Here is a 17,239-nt window from a genome sequence, read left to right as displayed (position 1 = left end):
AGCTACCAATAAGAGCAGGGGCGTTCGGAGGGACGCGCTGCGATTGGTCTGGCCGTGGGGGGATAAATAGGCGGCGGGAGCGCGAAGCCGGAGTTCGAGGGTTCGGTAAGGGGACGAGGGGGAGGCAGGGCCCGGGTGCCTGCCGCTGGGCTGGGGGCGAGAGGGGTCCCTCGGGAGTTAAGCTTTGTCCGTGCTCGGCACTTAACAGCGTGCCCTGGCCTGTCCTCACACCCACTCTAAGCCCAGTGTCCTCCTCCTTCCCTCGGGGGGGTGTCCCAGCTGTCCCCCCTCGTTGTTCTCTCTCTCTCTGCTGCAGGCAGGGCCATGGCGGAGGGGCCGCGGCAGCTGCTGGAGGTGTGCGGGCAGAGGCTGTCCCGTTTCCTCCACGATGCCCAGCACAAGCGCCTGGCCTGGCTGCGGGAGGTTGAGGAGCAGGGCGTGAAGATGCTGGAGAGGTAGGGGCTGCCCCCGAGGGGACCTCAGGGAGCGCCTGCCCTCGGGGCGCTCCCAGCCCCTGGGAGTGAGCTCCCGGCTGGGTGCGGCTGGGTGCAGGTGTGGGTTTGGGCCTCAGCCCTCCTGGCGAGCGACCCTTGTTCCGGGGAGTGGTGTTGGAGGCAGTTGGGAAAGCAACCTGTGCTCTGCCTCTTCTGCTCCACAGCAGCTTCAGGGCAGAGCCTGCGCTCATGCCCAAAACGCCGTCGCAGAGGAGGCGTCCCAGGAAAAGGCAGTCCTCCTGCCTCAAGGAGGAAAACAAGGAGCCAAACAGGAGGAGGTAGGTGGGTCAGCTTCTCCTGGCTCTGCCCCACGGTGCTCACGGTGAAACAGAACAGCACCTGCATTCCTGGAGTTAGCAAACAAAAGGAGCACGCTGAGATCCATCACTGTTTGTATCCTGGTGAGAGTTTGGGATAAAGTTGCCTGCTTTCCTTCACTGGTTATAATTAAAGAATAATAAACACTCTACTATCTTGTCTGTTTGGTTTTGGGTTTGTCTTTTGGCTTGAGGTTGCTACTGGTGCTCACTCCCTAAACCTCTGTGTTGGTGCCTGGAGAACCTGGGAATGGGATATACTCCCAGCACTGTGTCCAAGCTGGCAGCTGGGGGGCTCCAAGGGTTTAGTGAGTGGCTGAAGTGGAAATTCCAAGTGGTTTGCTTAGGACCTACCACACCTAAGGCTTTTAAAGCTGCTCTGAAGGGGACAGAGGCTGCCTGTGAACAGTAGGGTGCAGGGCAGGGTGTAATTAATTGCGTGGGAAGGCAAGGTGGCTGTGATGCTAATTAACTTCCTCGGTGCTGCTGCTCTCTGGCAGCCCACTGTGCATCTGCTCCCATCCCAGGGCCAGCAGCTGGGTGGCCAAGGTGGCCTTCCCTCTGTGGGAGCACCCGCTGCCAGTGGGACAGGCACTGCAGCTGCAGTGGGGTGGGCCAAACCTGACCCGTTGGTGTGCTGTGGCACTAAAATCGTGCTGACAGTGCTGAAAAGCCCACAGGAGGAAGAGTTGGAGCTCAGAGACTGTCAGAAAGCAGACATGGAGGGTGGGGAGAGCAGCAGGAATAGCAGGGGAGCGTGGGAAGCTGGTGTGTGTGAGGGAGGGCAGGAGAAGCAGCGCTGCTGATCGGGGTGGGGAGAGCTCTCAGCCCTGCTGGGAGAGCTCAGGCTGAAATGGGTGCTTCCCCCAGAGAAGGCAAGTCCTGTTTGTGCTTCCCCTCGTTTAAACTTAGTTTGGGAAGATCTGCTGATGTGACAGGGTGGGTGGGTGGCTGCCAGCAGGGGAGTGAGGTGCAGGCACTGTCCTCTGCCCTGTGCTGCTCCTGGAGGCACTTTACCCCTAAACCAAGAGCTGGGTTTAAATACAGCTTTCCCACTTCCATTTCTCCAGCCTTCACCCTGGATACCCAGCCTGGGCTGTGTCTGCGTGACACAGCCCCTGTGTGTGAGCTCCTGCCTGGGCCCCTGTGTCCACGTGAGCCAGCCCAGGCTGTGTATCCATGTGCCTCTCCTCAAGGATAGGATGGACTCTGAGGGGGAACGGTAGAGGGGAGAAGCCAGCAGCAGCTTCACTTCAAAACTTAACATCTGCTTTTTCCCCTAAAACTTAGTTGGGAGCGGGGGAGATTCCTTCATCGCTTCCTTTAAAATGGTTTTCCTTTAAGGTTGTCCCGAAGGAGAAGCGGCGTCAAGCCGGTGTCTTCTAGGCTGAGTTCCCAACGGCACCTGAGCCAAGAGCAGCCCCGGAGCCCTGGCTGTGGGGGAGAGGAGGTGTCTGTGCCCAGATGTGCTCCAGGATCCCAGGCTGGTGTCACGCCCCAGCTCCTGGAACTGCCTGGGAAGCAGGTGGTTGAAGCCTTTGTTCCCTTGGAAAAGGAGGACTGTCAGGACTGTGTCCAGGGTGCTGCTGGAGGTGATGCAGCTGCTCTGGCCGTTTTGGGGGAGCACCTGCCAGAGGAGGACACAGCAGCTGAGCTGCAGGAGGTCTCTGGAGTCGCTGGAACAGCAGCCGAACAGCTGGGAAGGGATGGGGAGCAGGAGCCCAGGACAGCAAGCACCTCCACTCCCAAAGCTGCTCGGAATGGAGACCCTGCCGCGCTCCAAGGAGATGGATCCCCCCAAAGCCTCGACAAACTGCTCTTCCAGGACTCCGACAGCAAAAGAACAACAGAGAAATCCAGGCTGCGCCGCCGGAGCAGGAGCCGCAGGGCTTCCTTGGCGCAAAAATACTCCTTGTCCAGCAGGAGGGAGAACATGATACGGAGATCCGTCAGCAGGGCCATGGCGAGGAAGGCGGCGGCACGAGAGTCCTCCTCGGCCTCCAGCAGAGTGAGCTGTGAGTCCCTGCTCATCCCTGGTGGATCTGGCTCCCTGGAGCCTCCTTGTCCTGGCCCTTGTGGGTTCCTGGGGTGCAGGTACTGGGACTGGAGTTGGGGTACACAGGTTGGGAACGGGCAAAAAAACCCACAATTATGGAAGGGAGAACGTGGTTCGAGCCACGTGTGCCTTCAGATCAGGAGAGACTGCTGCGTTCCCTGGGGAGGGGCTTTAATTTATGGCTTCTGCCAGCTCTCCAAAAAATCAATAGGGCTGAAAGTCTGCAACCCTTAAATGAGCAGAGGAGCTGAAATGCTTTTTGGGAGAGGATAGAGACCCAAATTAGCAGCATCCCCAGAGGAACAGGGCTCAGGAACCCAGGCTGTTCCTGGAAGCACTGAACTCTTCATATCCTCTGTTCCCACTGCTCCTGGCAGGGTTTGGCTGTTTGGACTTTCCAAAAGCGTTGCTGCTGCAGGCAGATGAGCTGTGAGGGAGCATGGAGGCCTCTGGAATTCAGCTTTGTCAGCCTTGAGTCACGCCGTATCCAGGCACTTGTTATAACACTTGGAGCGAAGGGGTGTGATTTGGGGGTGGAATCAGCCTGAAATCAGCCCAACCCCCCCCAGATCCCTGCACTGGAGCGTGTGGGGAGGCAGGAGCTGCAGCCAATGGCCTGGGAATGCTGGCTGTGACACAGGCAGCCCGAGCAGGCTGCAGGCACTGGAGCTGCTGCCTCAGTGCTGTGCCTTCCCAGCCCACTCCAGTTTGTCAGTGGCACTCGAGGGAGGTGTGGTGCTGGTGTGGAAAGCTGAGCAATCCGTGTTCCTGGGAGGAAGCCTGCACTCCTCCACACACACCCCGGGGGCCATTGGGAGCCTGGGAATGAAATCCCCAACCCCACTTATGCTTTTCTCTGCAGGTCAGAGCTCCTTGGAGGTTTTCGTGGAAGAAGAAGACGCGACCAGCGGCACGAGGTGAGGCTGCCACCTAAAGCAGGTGGGAAGGGATCCCAGAATTCCCTGCAAGGACATTCTTTGAGTGGCTTTTGTCACAGGTTTTTGTGAGGGACTGCTCAGGTGCTGCTGTCGTCTGGGGCTGGCTGATATTTTAGGTTGTGCTGTTCAGGCACAGTGAGGTTAAACCCTGCACTGGGGTGGGCAGCCCAGAAGTTTGCTGGCACTGTATGTCCAGGGATTCCTGGAATTCCTGGATGCCACCAGAATGCTGGGATGCTGGCAGTCAATCAGCTCTGCTCTAGCTGGAGAGAGGGCAGGTAAGGCTCAACCCAAGGCTGACAGAGCTCCCTCTTTACCTGCTACCCAGGGCTGAAGCTGGTTATGCTCAGTAGCGCAGTGGGATGGTCCCTCAGGGGAATTTACAGCCCAGCCTCCGTGTGTCTGGGCTGGGATAGCCTCTGGATGTGCTTAGGTTTACCTGCAGCTTCCCTTGGGGTCCCACACACACACCTGTAACTCACCTTCAGGGAGATGAATTAATGAAAATATCTTTTCCTTTGCAGGCCCGAGCTGGAGCTGAACCCCCCAAAGGAAAAGGTGAGTTGGAAGGAACAACCTGCAGACTGTCCGGATACCTTCTTGCTGAGTCAGCACCTTTCCTGAGGTTGTCACTGGAGGCAGGGATGTGGCTGGTGTCCCTGAAAACGAGCCAGCACAGCCCTTGCTGGGAGGGAAGCAGATCCTATTCGAGCAGTTGGCTTTTCCAGGGCAGGAGGTCCACAGTAGCCTCGTTCCTTGGAGCAGGTGTGCTAAGGGAATGTTTGTCTCCTGTCCCTGCAGGCTCCCAAGGACGTCCTCATTCCAAGCAAAAGTCCCCGAGCCGCCAGCCCTCCGGCACAGCCCCCGTCCCATCCCGAGCAGCAGGCAGGGAATGCTGCAGGTAACTCTGAGCTGCTCTGACCAGGGTCAGCAGGTTCCTGGGAAATCTGGGATTTGTGTCAAAACCTCTGATCAGTCAAGGGAAGCTTTCCAGGTAAACTTCTGGTCTCCTAAAGAGACGAGACATTAGTTAGGGGGGGCAAGGACGTGTAAATGTGCCCAGGCCTTGAGACAAACGCTGTCCTGTCCAGCTTCAGCTCTGACAAGTGAGCGAAGATACTTGTGAAGGAGCTCCCAGAGCTGGAATCTTCTGCAGAGTGTCATGGCCCTTCCCCCTGGGTTTGTGTTATTATGTGAGGATTTGCAGGTCCCATTTGTTTTCTGCGCCTCTGAGCAAGGGGAGGGGAGATCTGGGCTTTTTTTTTTTTGTTCCCTGTAGGAGCAGCAGGGTCTAATAAGAGTCCCTGGATGCCTTTGGGTGGGGCGGTGCCTGGGCAGAAGGGGTTGTGCAGGTGTGTCCCACAGGGTACCTGCACAACATGATGTTCCAGGTGGCCATCCAGGCCCCAGTTTCTCCATTGTGTGCCACAGGGATCTGGGCACAGAGAGCTGGAGACGAGAGCAGGATGCCTCGCACATGGCACTGAATCCAGTTTTTTTTCCACAGGAAGCCATGTAAATCCCAACAGTGAACCCCAGAAGAACCAGGAGCCACCTCACTGTGCCAAGTCCCAGGAGAGTCCCTCCCGTATCTGGTAGGAGAACACTGCAAGGAGCAGGGATGAGCCAGGGGTCGGGAAGGACTCAGACCTGGCCTCTGAAGTCATTTGTGTTAAATAGCTTTGGGGGTTTCCCTGCCTTCTCTCCCACACTTCCAGCATAGCTCTGAAATCTCCTTTGGCCAGATCCCGTGTCCTGGAAGTTCCTTGTGACTTTTGGAGCCTTGTTTGGCTCTGGGACCAGGTCTGGCATGGGGAGCAGCACCTGAGGTCCTGCACAGACAAGCAGAGGTGACGCACATGGCACAGTGAGCTGGGAGGTGGCTCTGAGGGTTCCTGAGGGGGTGGTCCAGGAGCAGGTGACTGACCTGGTTATTTTGGACTGCGTTAGGGTCTGGAATATGCGACCTGTCTCCTGGAATACATGACCAGTCTCCTCACTGTATGTTGCTGGGGTCTCACGCAAGGCTTTAGGGGGAAGTACGTAACAGCCAAGAAATGCTTCCAGGGAGCATGACAGTCACCTAATGTCCCTCTTGCTGATGCCACCAGGACGAGAGGCTACAAGCAAGCCCTGGGTGTCCTGTGGCACGGGCATCAGCCGGGGGGCCAGACCCTTTCCCCTTCGGATGACAAGCACAAGACCTCAGCCAGCCAGGCTCTGTCATCACCCTCTCCGGCCAGCAAGGTGAGGAAGGTGAGTGGTGCCTAGGCCCTGTCCCCTCTGTCCCAGGCAGGCTCTGAGCTCTCTCCCTCTCTCCCTGCAGGTTGTGAAGCCTCTGAAGAACTTCCTTCAGGCTGTGCAGCGGAACCAGCTGCTGCCAAGCTCGGGGCCCACGGGACGAGGGGGTGGCATCAAGGACTTCATCAAGCGCAACACTCCCACCCGGCCCAACCTGAAGGTGAGTCCTGTCTCACCCTCTGGGGGACGGGTGTGGGGCAGTGGCAGGAGGGACCGCCTGTGTAGAGAAATGTAAGCCTGCTCCTGGCTCAGGAAAAGTGCAGATCCTGGGAGAAACCTGGCCTCGGGATTCTCCATCAGACTCCCTGAAGAAGGGAGGGGGTTTTTAGCCCCAGCTGCCAAACCTTCCTCACATGCAGAGAAACCCCAGCTGCTCTGCCTGTGGTCAGCAGAGACATCACATGTTATTCTGGGACTGCTGATCCGTAGAAAAGTCCAAAGCTTTTCTTTGCAGTGGGAATTGTCCGGCGTTTTTGGCCACGGCAGGGCTGACAGGCAGTGTGGGGTCAGGCTCTGCCACGTACCTGGTGTGAGCTGCAGCTGAGAACGGGGTGCACGTGCTGTGTGAGGGGGTTTGGGCGTTACTTCCAAACCCTTAGTTGTGTTTGTGTGCCTTCTCCACAGGGCGACTTCGTTGTAAGTGATGACACCTGGGGCTGGATGATCCTGCCGGCCCCCGGGCGCTGACCACCCCCTCCCCTCTCACCTGGTGTCCATCAGTCCATCAGGAATTGGCCACACCTGTGGTGAGGTGGCAGGATCTCTGGGGCCGGGCACTGCTGGGAGCTTCTGACCTCTGAGCAAGGATGCACTGTGCTCCCTCTCCACCACCCTCCCAACTCCTGGGTCAGGGAATTCTCTGCAGCCAAAGGACTGAGGTTTTTCCCTCCTGTACCTGTGACCCCTCTGCTCTCACTGGATAATCCCTGTTGCCAAACCTGTGTTGTGTTCCCTGCTCCATGCCCCGGCATGCAGGTGAATGGCTCTGACAGTGACTGTGTGTACCAGGGAGAAAGAGCCCACAGCACCTGGTACAGTGCAAACCCTTCTCCCTCCAGGAGAAGGAGCGGCAGAGACTGGAGAACCTCCGGAAAAAACAGGAGGCTGAGGAACAGAGGAAAAAGAAGGTGGAGGAGGAGAAGAGACGGCGGCAGGCAGAAATGAAGCAGTGAGTTGGATGCCTTTCTCCCTGGTCGGCACAGACCTGCCTTGTGCCTCCCCCTTGGAACGAGCATTTTGGGAGCTGTGCTGCCTGGGCACAACTGAGCCCTGCTGCTCCTGACTCCTGGAGGTGCAAGGCACCTGCTCGTGTCCCACCTTGCCACGGAGTGGAGCTGGGGCCAAGCTTTGCCAAAGCAGGTTCAGCGGGGCAGCTCTTCCCCCAGTTACGCAGCGCCTGCCCCCCCTCACCCTGTGATGGAGCAGGCAGAGCTAACAGCCCCCCTCTTGCCCTTGTGCTGCCCAGGAAGCGGGAAGAGCGCCTGAGGAAGGCCCTGCAGGCTCGGGAGAGGGTGGAACAGATGGAGGAAGAGAAGAAAAAGCGGATGGAGCAGAAGCTCCTGCAGAGCGACGAGAAGGTGGGGAGGCTGAGCAGGGTCTGGGCCTCCTGGTGGGGCCGGGAGGTGTGAGCAGGGCACTGGTGGGATCAGGGCAGCTGCTGGGGATGACAGATCAGTGATGGGTAAAGTGCATCAGAGCTGCCAGAATTCTGTCTGACAGGGGAAGGCTTTTGTTCTCCAGCCCTCTGCACATTCCCGTTGTGACAGGCTGCGTTCATGGTGCTCTGGATTTAGGGAATGTGGCAGCACCTGCTTGCCCTGGGCACAGCCCTGCAGGTGACAGCCTCACCTGGTCCCCACACGTGGAGTATGAGGGATAGTGAGGCCACAGGGTGTGCAGGGGGTGTCTGTGACTCAGCTGGGGGGTGCAATTGGGTCAGGTTTGGGATTCAGAGCCTTCCCTGGCCCGGCCCTTTTTTGGGGGGCAGGCAGGTGAGGAGCTGGCTGAGCTAGTGGGCAGGGCTGAGGGAGCTGTGCCTGATGGCCCAGAGCCCCGGCAGCCTCTGGGAGGGGCCTGATTGCTCATTTTGGGGCGGACTGAATTGACCTTTGAAAAGGGTCAGCCTTGGAAAACAAGGGATCGTGCTCCTTTCAGCCTTTCCCAAACCCTGAGCGGCCAAAAGCACACCCAGCCCTTGCTGGTCCCACTGCTGTGGGCGCTGGATTCTCAGTCTCCTTACAGGACCTGGAATATCCCAGGCTCCAGAGCTCCCTCCAAGGCTGTGAGGGGAGTGCAGGGGGTGGTGGACACTTTCCCAGGTGTACCCCTCACAGGTGCGAGAAGAGAAGGCGGCAGAGGAGCGGAGCAAGAGGAAAACGCTGAAGAAAACCGGGGAGGTGGATGCGCGGAGGCAGAAAGCTCTGAGGGGGGTAAGAGCAGCTCAGCTCCCTCCTGCACGTGGAAAAGGACAGGGATGACAGGGACCCACTGTGCTGTTGTGGCTGGTGGGACAGGCACAAGTCACCACCCTCTTGCTGCAGGGATTTTGGGGTCTGCGCTGCTGGATCTCTGTCCGGGCAGCTGAGGTTGGGTTGGGACACAAGGGAGAGATGTCCCAGCTGGTGGACAGGCACGGGAGCAAAGGTGAGCTCTGACCTGCACGGGTTGTCTCAGAGCATTTGCTTCTTCCCACCTGAGCTGGAGGTGCTTACAGGGCTTTCCCCCTTTTTTCTTCAGGAAGAAAACGAGCAGCAAGAACCACTGCAGAAAAGGAGAGAGGATGAAGTGAAGGAAAAAGGGAAGAAAGTCTTGGAACTGAAGAATCTCCTAGAGCAGCAACAGGTGGAAAAAGCGAAGGAGAGGTGCGAGCAGGGAATTGGCCACAGGCACAGGGAAGCAGTGAATGTACATGTGGTGTTGGAACCAGGCCGTGGGGCTGCCTGGAGATTGGGGTGCCGGGGCAGGAGGCTGTAGGAATGTGGGGGGCAGATGGGCATGCTTCCTTCTCTAAATTTCCTTTTTCCCCAGGGATCCCAAGCAGCGAGGGAAGGAGAAGCCCCCCCAGGCACAGCTGGAGCCAGCAGTGTTGGCTGACAAGACCACCAAGGTGGGGTTGGAGTGCTCTGGGAGCAGCCTCTCTGCAGCACACAAGGCACACAGGCTGGGTTTAGGATCAGATGTTTTCCAAGTGCTGTGTTACTGGGATGTTATTTAGAGGATCAAATAACAATCAAAATAATGACTGCTCTTGTACAGAATCTTAATTGCTAAGTTGTGGGGGGTTCCCTGGCTGGCAGGTGAGCCCTCAGCTGTGTCAGGAGATGGTGACAGCCGTGAAATGGCACTTGGATGAACACCTCAAAGGGGCATTCACTGATCCTGAAATGAATATGGAAATTGGATATTTGTTTCTGTTTCCCTGCTACATTCCCCCACCGTGCCTGGAGGATGTGACCCCCCCAAACCAAACCTCAGGTGCCACACAGCTCTGTGTCACCTCATTTGCACCCACACAAAGAATGTTGGGGCTTAAAGTCAGGGCCGTTTGTCTTGAAATATCACAGTAACATTTTTCTGCTCTCTACTCTTGAAGTAACTCCTTTGTTAGTGGAAAATAAGTGTCCCAAGTGGTCCCTCCTCTGAAGGATAAATTCTCCCTGCTGTGTCTGCTCCTGCTGCTCTCCCTCACTTGGTCCCTGGCATTTGGACTCCCCTGTGCTGTACAAATTTAATATAAGGTCTGAATCCTCCCTGTGCTGCCAGCGGCAGGGCCAGAGTGTGACCATGGCAAAGCTCCTCCAGGCAGCAGAAAGTGGATCAAACTCCATGTGCTGAGCAATATGGGAGAGGAAACCCTGGGAAAGGGGGTTTGGGTTGAAAAGCAACTTGAGCAGTGAATTTTTTCCCCTCTTTATTAGGGGAAAGAGAACCCCAAAGAGTTACCCCTGGGGCCTGGGCAGGAGAAGAGACATGAGCAACCAGAATCCATTTTCCCAGCTCTTAACACCTGGCTCCAAGTGATGAAAGTGAGTGTGAGCTCCAGGGAGCTGGGCTGGACCTGAGCAGGGACGGGAGCCTTGGCTTTGGGGTTATTTCTGCAGGAAAAGACGCAGAGGGGACTGAGGGTTGGGTCTTGCCAGAGCTGCTGAGGACGCGGCTCCGTTCTAGAGGCAGCCTGGCTGCTCTGCCCGGGCGAGGAATGACTTAATTCCCGTGTCTTACAGGAGGCAGATGGTCAGCAGCAGCTGGGAGAAGAGAAAAAGCCCAAACCACCACCAGCAGCAGCAGCTGCAAGTGCCGCCCCTGGCACGTGGCTGAGCAAAGCCGTGAAGGTGAGCCCTGGGTGGCCCCCGCCTGCTGTGGCTCATTAGCCCCCGCCGCCCGGAGCCACCGCAGAGCTCGGCACGGGGAACCCGAAGGAAAAAACAAGTGGTTTGTGAGGGGGGGGGGCGGGGGGAAAGATGTGGCGGAAAGATGCTGGAAGCGACCACAGGATGGCAGCAGGTCCTGAGGCGACATCCCTCCGGGAGCGGCCCCGGGCAGCGCGGCCGTGCCGGCTGGAGCTGCGGAGCCTTCTGTCGGGAGAGGGGCGGGAAGGGCTGCTCGGAGCTGGGCTCGAGCGCTGCCTCGGCCGGGAATCTTGCCTTGGAGCTGCGGGCTCCATCCTGGCTCGTGTCAGAGCTCCAGGGAGGGAAAGGCGAACCGCCACGGAACACGGGGAGAGGTTCGAGTGTGGAGGCATACTGAGTGCTGAGACACACACAGGGTGCTCTTCCGAGGTTTTTCCACGGAAATCAGGAGGGGAGGAAGGGTTGAGGCAGGGAGCCCGGTGAGTTTTGTGTTGGTACAGGATTTGAGCACTTTGGGGCTCAGGGGGCCATCCCACTGGGCGCCAGTGTCCATCCTGCCCAGCCAGGCTGGCTGTCCTGCCCCAGGGAAGTGCTGCTTCCTTTGCTCATCACTGCTCTCTCCACAGTTCCAGAAATCCCTCTCCACATCCTGCCTCGGGCCCCCGAAGGTCGTGCAGGGACCCGGATCCCCCACGGCTGCTGAGAACGACTACGGGCTGGACCTGAACAGCGACGACTCCACGGATGACGAGAACGACCCTCGGAAGCCTGTCCCTGCCTGGGCCGAAGGTAGGTGCTGGCTCGGGGGTGGGTTTTTTTCCCCTTCCCAGCCTCACCCGGAGCCATCCCAAAGCGCAGTCCAGGAGCGTGTGTGGCTCCAGCAGCGAGAGAGGAACGGGGAGGGGACAGCCCCAGTGCCCGAGGGGAAAAAGCAACACCCGGCCCCGTGGGGTTAAGCAGGGCACATCCATGTGTCTGATATGTATTTCCCCCAGGGACACAGCTCCACCAGGCCGTCCTGCACCAGTACTACCACCCTGTGGACGTGGATGCGCTGTTTGGGGCCATCCCCAGCCCCCAGCTGGAGCACATCTTCTACAAGAGCAAGCCCCGCTACTTCAAGCGCACCAGCTCGGCCGTGTGGCACTCGCCGCCCGGCCCCAGCCCCTCCTGCTGAGCCAAGACAGGAAAGGGGGTTTTAGGGCATCCGTGTGTGTTTTACTTATCCTGTATTTACAGTTTTAACTTTTTTCTTTTTTTTAATTACAAAAATAAAAGTGTTTTTTAATGAAATCCAGCACTCTCTGTGTCTCCTTTCTCCTGCCTGGGTAGCTGATTCCAGACCAATAACTGTATGGACTCCCAATCCTTGGGGGTCCCTTCCAACTTGGAATCTTCTGTGATTCTGACTTAACTGTGGTTTCTGCAAGGCAAGATGCAGAGATATGTTATGCCCCATTTCCTATTCCCTCAGGATCTTCCCTCACACAAGAAAGCTTGGAAATTGCTGTAGGGAAGACTAGATTCTTTCAATCACCCTGAGGGGACAGTGTTTTCACAACCCTATTTCTACATGTTTACTGTATTTATGTATGTATATAGATAAATATCTCTTATAGACATAAATATGTATAGACGTATGCATATATATAGACATACATATTTACTGTCTCTATTTTCCTTCAAGAATTCCCATGCCCCCTTCTTACTTGGAGCCAGAATCTTTTTCCTGCTGTTAGAAAAACTCTCCCTGGACAGTTTAAGCAGTGGCTAATGCCTCTTCACCCTTCTCTTCTAATAGAAAAAGGAAGCCTAGGCTTCCTTTTTTCCCAGGAGACTTCACTGTATGGCCAGGCTTGGGAAGGAGGTGGGTTTATTTGGGAATGGGGACTTGGGAAGGGTGAGGAGGTGTGATGGTTCCCAGGGGGCTCCTGCCTGGAACCAACAGCTTTGACCTCTCCTCAGCAGCAGAGCTACAAACCATCCCTCTCCTTCCCTCCTCCTCTCTCAAGCCTGAACGCACAGGGATTGACTGGAGTGGTGATGGACTGCAAGAGATAAGGCCCTGGCTGTAAGGCAGATTTATGGAGCCAGGATCCTTGGAGCCATCCTGGCTCCTGGGGACCTGCAGGAGCACCTGCCTCTGCAAAAAGGGACTGGAAGCACTTGGAGCGCTCACCCCAAGAGCCAGTGCACGTCCAAGGGGGCTTTTCTCCCAGGAATGCTGGGACTGGAATACGGCAGGGGCTCTGTGGGTGAGGTGGGGAGGGCAGCCAAGGTCCTTCCCACCCTGGAGGTGAACATCCCTGGCTCCCTCAGGGATGCTGTGGTGCCCATGTGGCCGTGTCCACAGGGGGTTTGGCAAGGGGGGACGCAGGCCCTGCTGCAGCCGAGCCCCAGCCGGGACAGTTTCCCAGGTAATTTGCCGCCAACAGAGCCTGGAACACCGGGGGAGTGGAAAAAACCTCAGCACCAACAGCTGCTGGGAGGGAGCTGCTGCCAGCTCCGGCCCGAGCGCTAATGAGGTGTCTGTGCTGCAGCTGGTTCCGGGCATGGAGCGCAGCTCCCGCAGCTCCTGGAGCCCGCTGGGAACCCGGGCCTCGAGCTCCTGGAGCTCCCAGGAGCTCACCAAGAGCCCGAGCCTGGAGCGGTGCCGGTTAATGCCACCCCGGGGGAACGCGGCTGTGCCGTCTGTCTGCCAGCACCGCGCCGGGGAGGATCCATCCCGTGGGATGCGGGGAGCAAAAGGCCCCCAAGCGCCGGGATCGGGGCTGCTGGTGCCAGCTGGGAAAAGGAGCAGCTCCATGAAATCAGCAGGAGATAATTAAGCAGGGATCCCCTCAGGCTTGGGCAGGCATGATGTGGAAGTGCCTCCTTCCCAGAAACGCCAGAGCCGTGGTGTTGCAGCGTTCCCAGAGCAAACCGTGGGCATCCCTGCGATCCCACAGGGCCGTTCTCCAGTGGGAGGGGGCAGGTGGCTGAACCCCCCTGCACGCCCCCCGAACAGAGAAGGGAAAGGGAATGTTTCAGCTCGCATGGAGCAAAACAATCCATGTCAACCTGAGGCATTTTCTGGGGCTGTGAGCACAGCAGGGAGACACGGGGGTGCTGGTGCTTCCCTTGGATTACAGCCCTCTCCTTGGATCCCAGCGCTCCCTTTGGATCCTAGAGCTCCCTTTGGATCCCAGCACTCCCCTTGGATCTCGGTGCTCCCCTTGGATCCCAGCTGCCTCGTTTCTCCCCTCTGCTGACACGTCATCTGTTTCTGTTTTCAGCACCCGGGAACCCCTGATTCACCCCATCCCACGGGGATGCTTCCCGGGGCCGGGAGAGTGCGGGAGGGCTGGGGATCGGGTCGGGGGGGGGGGAAGGATGCCACCCCTCTTCCCACTCCTCCCCTGCCGGGTGCCTGGGCCGTGCGGGTGCGGGTCCCCCGGCCTGGGCAGGGGCTCCCTGGGGTGGGGCCATCTCCGCCCGCCGCCGTCTCCCTGGCTCGGCTCGGCGGCTCCGCATCCCGCTCTCCTGTTGCTCAGAGATGTGGAGGCAGTTGCTAAGAGACACCGACACGTCAGTATCTGGCCCTAAGGAAAAAAAGAGGAAAAAAAAAAAAAGAGACAGAGAAAGAGAGAGACAAGGGAGGACGAGGAGGAGGAGGGGAGGAAGGAGGTGGGGAAAGACCTGCTCCCATCGCCAGGCTCGCAGCAGCCTTGGCCGGCGCTGCCGGAGCCCTGCTCGTGACTTTGCGGCCTCCGGGGTGTGGGTGGCCGCTTGGGACCCCCACATCACTCCCTGGAGCCCCCCACATCACCGTCCAGGACCCTCACATCATCGCAGGGAACCAGGCCCTGCTCCCCCCTGGCCAGTGAGTACCCCGGGGGACCCCAGCCCTGCCGGAGGGGTTGGGAGGCTGTCGGGATGGGGATGGCTGGGGTAAGGCGGGGTGGTGGGAGACGATGGAGCTGGGAGGGTGTGGGCGAGGGAGGATGGAGCAGACATGGTCAGCTGGCGGGGGGCCGAGATCAGGCCTGGGGGGACCCTGGATGGGAGCTGGGCATGGAGGTCTCCCCCCAGGAGGGAGGTGGGGAGGGTGTCTGCTGCACTAGGCTGAGCTGACGGCGGTGTGGGGTTGACAGGGGGTTGGCGGGAGGCTGTGGAGCAGCACCTCCACTCTGCCCACCACCAGCCAGGATGGGCTGGCCAAGGTCAGAGGGGCTGGAGGGCTCTGTTCTGGCAGAAATCCCCAAGGGGGTATTGTAGGAGTGAGGTGACCGTGGCACGAAGGGCGTGGGGAGGGCGTGGGTGCCTCACAGGCCACTCCGGCCACACCGGCTGCGGCCTCCTCAGCAGGGGCATGTGGCCGGCACAGCTTCCTCCTGCTCCTCTTCCTCACAGACAGCCAGTGACGGCCACGCCGGTGCCCCCGGCGGGGTTCCCGTGCCCGCCGGATGCCGCCGGGACGGCGGGAGCATCGCTGTGACCGCTGCCAGCCGGGCCCCGCCACCGGCCGCCGGCTGAGCCCCGGGCGTTGAGCGGGCGGGCGGGATGGCCCCCGGCGCCCCGTGAGGGTCGGGGCCGCGAGGCCATGCTGCTGGGCCCCTGGCTGGTGGCGGCGGCGGCGGCGGTGGCGGCGGCGGCCGGCGCGGGCTGCCCGGTGCTGTGCAGCTGCCGCGGGCAGGCGGTGGACTGCAGCGGGCAGCGGCTCTTCTCCGTGCCCCCCGAGCTGCCGCTGGACACCGGGAACCTGAGCCTGGCGCACAACCGCATCGCCAGCATCCCGCCGGGCTACCTGGGCTGCTACGGGCAGCTGCGCGCCCTCGACCTGCGCAACAACTCGCTGGCAGCGCTGCCGGCGGGGCTGTTCCGCGGTGCCCGGCGCCTGGCGCACCTGGACCTCAGCTACAACAACTTCAGCCTGGTGCCCGCCGACATGTTCCGCGAGGCCAGCGGGCTCCTGCGCCTCGACCTCAGCCACAACCCGGGGCTGCGCCGCGTCCACCCCCAGGCCTTCCGCGGGCTGGCCCAGCTGCGCGAGCTGGACCTGAGCTACGGCGGGCTGGCGGCCATCAGCCTCGACGCCCTCGAGGGGCTGCCCGGGCTGGTGGGGCTGCGCCTGGGGGGCAACCCCTGGCTCTGCGGCTGCGCCATGGAGCCCCTCCTCAAGTGGCTGCGGGGCCGCATCCAGCGCTGCGCCTCGGGTAGGTGATGCCGGACCCTCCAACCCCCACCCCCATCCCGGGGGCTGGCGGCCGGTCTAAAGCCACACTCCCCCCCCATCCCACAGATTCGCATCAGGCCGAGTGCTGGGCCCCCCCTGAGGTGGCAGGGGCCCCCCTGCTCTCACTGACGGAGGAGAGTTTCCAGGCCTGCCACCTCACGCTGACGCTGGACGACTATCTCTTCATCGCCTTCGTTGGCTTCGTCGTCTCCATCGCCTCGGTGGCCACCAACTTCCTGCTGGGCATCACAGCCAACTGCTGCCACCGCTGGAGCAAGGCCAGCGAGGATGAGGATGTCTAGGTACCGCTGCCGCCACCGCCGCCGATGGACCCCCGCCCCGGCCACCCCCCGGCCCGGCCGCCCCCGCGGGGACACCGGACTGTGCCTTGTCCTCGTCCCCTCCCGCCGCCCCCTGCGCCAGGGTGGCCCTCGAGACGCCGGGGACACCAGGGGACAGACCTGCTTCCTTTTGCCCCAAAATGGGGAGTTTTTGCCCCTGCTCCCCCATCACCGTGAGCTTGGACCCCCTCCTGTTCCCACTGCCCGGGACTGATGGAGGCAGCAGCTTGGGGGTCCTGAGGAAGCAACCCCCCACCTCTGCCTGGGAGAGACAGAGACCCCAAAAGCTGTGTGCGCCTGGGGAGACTGAGAAAGTCCCTGCTTGCAGCCCCAAAGCAGCACTGCTGGAGCCCCCCCAAATCCTGCCCACACTCTCCAGCCTCCCCAGAAATCCAGGGGGGCAGAAGGTGGTGCTGGCACCCAGCTCAGCACCACAGCTCCAGGGAACACCTGCGCCTTGCCGGTGACACCAGGAGGTGCTGGGGCAGCACCGGGACCACCAAGCCTGGCAGTGGGATGGGCTGTGACATCTCCCAAGTCCGGGATCTCCCGGGGATGGCCTCTCCCTCCTCTTCAGGGCCAAACCGGGCACCCATTGCCCACCCCCAGGGGAGGGTCGGGAGGCGAAAGGAGCATCAAAAAAGGGGGAAAAAAAAGAAAAAAAAAAAAAGAAAAAAGCAGAAAGCCAACGACCCTCTGTCCGGCTGGGGCAGCCACGTCCCCAGTCCCCAGTGCCTGTGTCCCCTGTCCCCTGTGTATGTTGAGCACCCTGGAGGGGGTCGATTTAACCCCAACCCACTCCCAAAGGGCTGCGGCTGCACCCCCAACCCCAGCGCTGCCCCCGGGAAGGGGCATTTGGCCTCTGCCTTCTACATTTTCTCTGTTTTTTTTTTATTATTTTCCTCTTGGTGAGTCCTCCCCGCCCCGTTCCGCACCCCCTGCACGGGCACCTCCTCCCGCAGCCACCTGGGGGCACCCAGAGCACGGGGCATCCCCCTGCATCCCACCGGCTCCTTCCTCTGCCTCACCCTCATCCTCTTTTTTTTTTTTTTTAGTTAATTTTATTGTGTTTCTCTTTTGTTTCTCTTTGCCTTTTTACTTTATTAGGTTTCTGTCACTTTCCTTTCCGTTCCTTTCCGTCCCTTTTCCTTCTATCCCTTCCCTTCTTTCCATCTTACTGACTCTTCTCTTCTCTTCTCTTCTCTTCTCTTCTCTTCTCTTCTCTTCT

The 17,239-nt window shown here is 59.6% G+C and overlaps 2 protein-coding genes across 2 annotated transcripts; both read left to right on the top strand.

Annotated features, from left to right (window-relative positions):
* The first annotated feature begins 89 nt into the window (after nt 1-89).
* LOC113973757 (inner centromere protein-like) lies at nt 90-11,710 on the top strand. The gene is made up of 20 exons (XM_027696249.1): nt 90-105; nt 317-455; nt 659-772; nt 2,156-2,826; nt 3,730-3,784; nt 4,330-4,363; nt 4,607-4,706; nt 5,313-5,400; nt 5,917-6,052; nt 6,132-6,266; nt 6,731-6,742; nt 7,165-7,274; nt 7,572-7,683; nt 8,440-8,535; nt 8,843-8,967; nt 9,134-9,212; nt 10,024-10,131; nt 10,330-10,437; nt 11,088-11,244; nt 11,451-11,710. Exons 2-20 carry the CDS (start codon nt 325-327, stop codon nt 11,630-11,632), a joined length of 2,553 nt encoding a protein of 850 aa, XP_027552050.1. The 5' UTR covers nt 90-105; nt 317-324; the 3' UTR covers nt 11,633-11,710.
* A 3,144-nt stretch (nt 11,711-14,854) lies between these two features.
* Nucleotides 14,855-17,187, top strand: LRRC55 (leucine rich repeat containing 55). Its single transcript, XM_027696262.1, has 2 exons — nt 14,855-15,650; nt 15,737-17,187. The coding sequence occupies exons 1-2, from the start codon at nt 15,038-15,040 to the stop codon at nt 15,970-15,972; spliced, it is 849 nt and encodes a 282-aa protein (XP_027552063.1). The 5' UTR covers nt 14,855-15,037; the 3' UTR covers nt 15,973-17,187.
* The last annotated feature ends 52 nt before the right edge of the window (nt 17,188-17,239 follow it).

The sequence above is a fragment of the Neopelma chrysocephalum genome, unplaced genomic scaffold (genome assembly GCF_003984885.1).
Source record: "Neopelma chrysocephalum unplaced genomic scaffold, ASM398488v2 Primary Assembly neopelma1_106, whole genome shotgun sequence".
In the NCBI taxonomy this organism is placed as follows: Eukaryota; Metazoa; Chordata; class Aves; order Passeriformes; family Pipridae; genus Neopelma; species Neopelma chrysocephalum.
Note: the sequence above shows the minus strand (reverse complement) of the source record. Positions and strands in the feature narration are given on the sequence as shown.